The 6,360-nt window shown below is 31.6% G+C and overlaps 2 protein-coding genes across 8 annotated transcripts in view; both read left to right on the forward strand.

Annotated features, from left to right (window-relative positions):
- The window catches only part of LOC123678075, a 51,094-nt gene extending 48,384 nt beyond the window's left edge, over positions 1-2,710 (forward strand). For all 7 annotated transcript variants that reach the window (XM_045614862.1, XM_045614863.1, XM_045614866.1 and 4 more), the window contains 2 exons: positions 2,335-2,449; positions 2,510-2,710. In XM_045614862.1, the coding sequence (XP_045470818.1) occupies positions 2,335-2,449; positions 2,510-2,559 (165 nt within the window). In that variant the 3' untranslated portion in view covers positions 2,560-2,710. The remainder of the gene's footprint in view (positions 1-2,334; positions 2,450-2,509) is intronic.
- Positions 2,711-3,180: 470 nt separating this feature from the next.
- On the forward strand, positions 3,181-6,360 carry LOC123678077 (porphobilinogen deaminase). Its single transcript, XM_045614870.1, has 5 exons — positions 3,181-3,427; positions 3,488-3,560; positions 3,634-3,820; positions 4,406-4,670; positions 5,450-6,360. Exons 1-5 carry the CDS (start codon positions 3,383-3,385, stop codon positions 6,290-6,292), a joined length of 1,413 nt encoding a protein of 470 aa, XP_045470826.1. The 5' UTR covers positions 3,181-3,382; the 3' UTR covers positions 6,293-6,360.

Consider the following 6,360-nt stretch of genomic DNA (forward strand, 5'->3'; position numbering starts at 1 on the left):
GATTACAAACAATACTTTCCTATTTGAAGCAAATAAAAATAATATTATAGTATATAGGTATGGGCTAATTTAGGATGTGCACCATTTTAAACAGAAAAAAAAAATATCGAATTTAATAGAAATGCTAATACTGTATGTGGATAGGTACTTACCATTTCATAAAATTTAATTTAATCACAACAAGAAACAGTAACACAAACCACAATTACACAAAATACAAATCTTTCCAATTATCTGAGTATTTTAATTTTTTGCGTCTTGACCTCAACCCCTAAACGTTTCGAAACAAAATAACTATTCTTTGGATAGGTTTCTGCTGTTAAAGCATAGCAAGCAGATTTTGGTAGTTTCAGAAATTCTCTGTAACATGTAGAATTTTCCTACAGATGGTGGCGAAAGTTTCAGTAATTCCCCTGGCTAAAAGCTATCGCTTTGGTATTTATGATTGTTTATGTGTACCATATGCCTTTTAGTGATGATCGAAGAAATGGTGCCCGCCGTCCGGTGCAAGGTGGTCCATAAAGAAATCCCGTACTGACAAAGGGATGATTATTTATGATTTGTTTACTTGAAAAGAATCGTATAATTGCAATCTGTGGCCGAGGTTACTTTATAGGGATTGTGACGTTCGGGAACTTGTTTGGATGTGTAAAAGATGTCTTTGAACGTTTAAAATTGTTGAAAAAATAAAAAAAAAATTTTTTCAAAAACCTTTGGTCTTTCGGATTTTCATGCGGTCTATAAGAGATTTTGGCGCCCCTTAAGAGTGGCGCCCGCGTGCGGTGCACGCGTTGAACGCGCGGTTGCGGGGGCCCTGATCCCCTTATTTAGTCTAAGCGCGCACGAGATTGCAGAAATATATACAGTGCAACGCGTGCATATCAAGCTCAAGTAATATCAAGTAGCTTGATATCAAGTCAAGCAATAAATATCTAAAATCAAGTCAAGCTCAAGTAGGGTAAATGCACTGGTTAGCCGACCGGCACTGGTTCTCGACCATTCCGTGATTTGAGATGAAATAATAATAAAAATATATCATGTAGTGCAAAATATTTTCGCGGTACGTGTTCTCGACCATTCTACCCTTCCAAGATAGTTTGCATAGTAGTGGTATAGGTCAGAGTTTTCGCGCTAAAAATTAGTTTATAATCGTCTATCATAGAAAAGGGTTCTTTCTCGTCCTCTCTTAGAAAAGTGCTTTGTGATAGATGACCAGAAAATAGTAATTATTTCTTATTTTAAATGAATTATGTGTGTATATTTTGTTCCATATCAACTATAAGATATATTTTCGAGTGTATTTCAATCAAAAAGCAAATAAATGTATATTTTTTTGTTTAATATTCGGCGGTCGCGAACTGGTATTGGAAAATTTGTATCTTTTATTTCTCGACCAAAGTGGTCGAGAACCAATATGTTACTTCAATAATTGTTCATTTCAACTGATATATTTCACTTGGATCATTTTCGTTTTTTTTCGATGCCTTGATTCATTTATATATCTACTTTGTAAATATTAGTTTGCGACCACCAAATTAACGTTGAAACACTTATTTCTACCCTTTATTTATTCGCGGTCGAAAACCAATTTGATTGTACTTAATTCTCGACCACTGGTGGTCGGTGTTTTATATTTTATTTACTCATTAGTTTCTAAATAGATATTAAGAGCAAAATAACCAAATAATGTTGTATGAGTTGTTATTTTGAAATATTTATAGAAAGTGGAAACTTTTGCAAAATAATTTTTTTTTACGTTCCGAGTGTTTCTTACTTGATTACCTCATCTGAAACCCATCTGAGTGATAGATAGTGATGTCGATGGTACGATACGAAAGTAAGAACTAATCACTCATCTCGCTCTAAAGTTTTTTATAAAATTTTTAAGTGGAGCGGCCACTATTATTAGTGGTCGAAAACTAACACAAAAATGGTCGAGAACTCTGCGGCGTGGTCGAGAACCGAGGTTATTGAGATTTTCTATAAGTTTTCACATTTCAAAGGTTAAATGCGGAAAGAACGCTTAAAATTAGATGAAAAATCATTTAAAACTCGCCAAAGAATCGATGAACACCAACACCATTAAAATTTGATAAGTTTATATGTGAAAAAATCGTGCTCGAAATCGATGTTTCTGTTAACTGGTCGAGAACCAGTGCATTTACCCTATGTAATTTTTCACGAGCTTGATTTTCAAGTCAAATAGTTGGTTAAAATGTCAAGCTACTTGGCTTGATGAATCCCTATCGTGATATGACAAATAGTACTGTCCTATTGAAACCACTTGTCACCACTCGATAGTCAAGAAATAACGATGAAATATTCATTTTTCAGGCAAAAGCAAAATCAGAGAAAGCTATATTATATAGCTTGACTGGAAGAAGCATTTCCAAACAATTCAAAGAAAGGCTCAGAGAAATGAATGAAGATTCCCCAACACTTTCACAAAGTAAGCATTGGAATTCATCTTCATTACATGGACTAACGGAAAATTTATTGTTTTTTTCAGTTCATTCGTTGTCGCTTACGAATTTGGAAGTAGAAGAGAATACAAGATAATTTTATTGTAAAAATGAAAATTATTTATTTATTTAATATTCACATTTTGTACAATTTATGTTTTCCCCTTTAGATAAGTGTTACCTATTGTTAAATATATTCATGAGCTATAAAGCACCTTGTTTATAAATAAAAGCGGGTGATAATTGTATTTTTATTTTCATTTCCGTTTGAATATCTATCGAAAATAATATCGAAGACTCCAAAGATACTTGGTTCATCATAATGAAATAAAATAATTGTCCAAATAAAGAAACTTTTTTCCTCCAAAACGAAATAAAAGTTATTGGGTTACTATTTATAAGAACTTAAGAATCTACAGTTAATAATTTCCAATAATAGAATAAAATTCAATAAATAGTAATGAACATGCTTAAATGAGCTTCACTCGTGAAAAACAAATCAATAGCCAAAAATTAATGAGGGTGTCATTCAATCTTCTCACTATTAGTGTCGAACCCATAGTAAATTAGAGGATTATCATTCCCATTCATCTTTAAATATTGATTATTTACTTAAAACAGAACTTATAAGAATTCCCTTCTCAAGTGACAGTTATTGGAACAAACCTTCTACTACGGAACCTAACCGATCGCATACGTTTGACGTATCTTTCTTTCGGATTTTTAAGGTTATGTCAGCATGTCAGGAATAATCTGAGGTCAATTGATTTCCAAATTGAATATCATGAATTAGAAAGTACTGAAACGAAAGAATGAAACGGCAGGATGTTATGTGACGACTGTAATAACATGCGGGGATAGAGCTCATTTCACTTGTACTTTCATAGCAGTCGCAGTGAGGCGATCTTCATATTTTCAAAATGAGTGAAAAAAAAGTGATTAAAGTCGGCTCACGAAAAAGCGAAGTACGTTGGGACTTTATTTCATTATGATGATAATTATTATTTAATTCATTTTTATTTTAGCTTGCTCTTATCCAGACTCGATATGTAATATCTTTATTAAAAGAGAAATATCCTGAAAAAGAATTTGAGATTGGTTAGTACCATTTCGAATTATGCAATTCATATACATATGAAATTGTTCGTATCAATTGAAAGTTTGGTTTCAGTAACTATGAATACACTTGGTGACAACGTCCTAGACATTCCTCTTCCTAAAATTGGTGAAAAATCTCTTTTTACGAAAGAACTAGAGGCTTCTCTTAAAACAGGATGTGTTGATTTTGTTGTTCATTCTTTGAAAGATTTACCTACTACTCTTCCTGAAGGAATGGTTATAGGAGCAGTTTTAACCAGGTACGTAAAAAATTGTACTCAAGTATTATAGATTCCAATGATTCCATTGGAGAACAATAAATATTTAAATTTCAACTAGGTATTTTCAAATTCAGCTCATTATTCGATGTTTACATTATTCAGCATTCATTTATATCTGAAATATTCTAAATTCGTATTTCAACCTTGACTTTTATTTGAATAGAACAAAACATAAAAATTAGTAAATATTTACAGCTCTTTTTAACACAAATTTAGTTCAATTTCCAAAATATTGTTTGATTCATCGACAGTATTATGCCTTCTCCAATTCTTCATTTTTAAGAGATTCATATCATCATGTGATGAAGAGATGATTTTGCAATAACCTGTCTGTCTTTTCTGAATTGGTGTTGCAATTTTGTAATTTATTTTCTTTATCATATTATGATTTCTTTTCTAGCCAATAGGTACTGAAATTGTTGTTTTGAGGTCTGCTGTGAAATGTTAATCAAAAATATTCCAAATATACATATCCTAAATATATGATGATTAAACTCCCAAAAAAAAAACTGCCTGTTAATTCAATTATAACCAACAGGAATGACTTATAACTCATATTTCTAGAGAAGATCCAAGGGATGCTCTGGTGCTTCATGAAAAATTCAAAGGTTGCACGTTAAAGACACTTCCCAAAGGAAGTATTATTGGTACTTCAAGTCTGAGAAGGTCTGCACAATTGTCAAGAAAATATCCAAGTTTAATTGTTGAAAATATAAGAGGAAACCTAAACACTAGATTGAAAAAATTGGATAGTTTAAATAAGTTTGATGCTATAATTTTGGCAACCGCTGGTCTACATAGGATTGGATGGCATGAGAGAATATCAGCTGTGAGTATTGAGAAATAAAATGATTATTAAAAATTACTACCATTGTTGATTTTTAAAAAGTATGGAAGGAGACATATTTGATAGACAATTTACATTTATAAAATCTCTTATCAATAGTTGAAAATTTAATAATAAATGTGATTTATTCAAGCAACTACATTTCTATTATATTGATTAAAATAGGATGTGGACTGTTTATGTTAATTTAACTTGTTGTAACTCATTATATCCCCTAACATCCAATTTGATTTATGTTACTGTTCACCAAATTATTTTACCACAAAACCTTGAACTGATATGAGTTTTATCTTGGTGACAATTTTGCAATAGTTTGTGTGAATGTTTTATCAACCACTCAACTCAGTTTTTTAAAATTCTCCTTATATTTTAGTGTCAACATAATGAAAAAACACTTACATAAAAATTGACATCATTCTAAATTCTGTACCCTAGACTCTTCTGATGTTTGAAACATTTCCCAGTTATTTTCACTATCGGTTTAACCATATTCATTTGTGGAGATTATTTGGATATACAAAATAAACTTTCTATTGTTAAACAGTAATTCATTTCAAAGATTACATTCTTTCTATCGCAATGTGTTGAGCTTAGAATTCAATATTGTTTTGAATGCTCTTATTCGTCAATGGCATTTCCATAGAGAAATTAAGGTTTTTTATTTAGAGTCTCAAATATCCTGAGATAAAAATAAGTAACTTCCATCTAGTGTTTTTAATGTTTTTTCACTATTTAAAGTTATTAATATTGGTTATTTACAGATATTGGAGCCAGATGATATTATGTATGCAGTAGGCCAAGGGGCTCTAGCTGTAGAATGTAGAGAAAATGACAAAGAAACTATTGACCTACTTAGTCCTCTTTATGAATTGGAAACTGCCCTGAAAATTCTAGCTGAAAGAAGCTTTCTAAAGACATTAGGGGGTGGATGTAGTGCACCAGTAGCTGTAACATGTGATTTAGATTATATCAAAGAGAAAGAAAGAAAAGAAACAGAACTCACACTGAAAGGTGGTGTTTGGTCTTTAGATGGTCAAATAGAAATTATAGATGGACTATCTACTAAATTAATTTACAAAAACGGTTATGACAAATGCAAAAACTGTCCCTACAATAATAATGGGGATAAGCTCTCTAACGAAACTAAAAATGGTGGTTGTTCAAAAAGATGTTCCTCAACAATAGAGAATGAAGATGTTCCTAAAAAAAGACAAAAGTTAGAGGAATTGCCCATTGAATTACTGAAAGAAGATCCACATGAACACTGCCCAGTTGAAATTCCAATTGGATCAGATTTCATGGGTAAATGTCCTTTTCTCGAGAAAGGACCTAGCGAAGCAAAGAAGATCTTGGAAAACTTAGACCTAAAACTTCCAGAACAATGTCCATTTAAATCTATAAGCAATGAAGTTTCAACTAGTAAAAATGAAATATCATCTTCCATAACAAAAGAAGATAAATATTGCGGTTTGGTGCTCCACAAAAAGGCTGATGTTAAAGATTTTGAGGAAGCCGCTTTATTGGGACAAAAAGTAGCTGAAAGGCTTATCGTTAAAGGTGCATCAGAGGTTATGGCAAAAGCAAGAGCGACTATACATATATGAAATTTGTTTTGTTTTAGTATCATATTTAATCTCTGTTGTTATTGGAATAAAGATATTTATGGTTTGAA

The sequence above is a fragment of the Harmonia axyridis genome, chromosome 4 (assembly GCF_914767665.1).
Source record: "Harmonia axyridis chromosome 4, icHarAxyr1.1, whole genome shotgun sequence".
NCBI lineage: Eukaryota > Metazoa > Arthropoda > Insecta > Coleoptera > Coccinellidae > Harmonia > Harmonia axyridis.

Excerpts from the sequence above, each read along its gene's own strand:
- LOC123678077 (XM_045614870.1), top strand. The coding sequence starts at position 3,383 with ATGAGTGAAAAAAAAGTGATTAAAGTCGGCTCACGAAAAAGCGAA. Across the intron at positions 3,428-3,487 it reads TCGGCTCACGAAAAAGCGAA|CTTGCTCTTATCCAGACTCG; the intron begins GTACGTTGGGAC and ends TTTTTATTTTAG. Across the intron at positions 4,671-5,449 it reads GGCATGAGAGAATATCAGCT|ATATTGGAGCCAGATGATAT; the intron begins GTGAGTATTGAG and ends GGTTATTTACAG.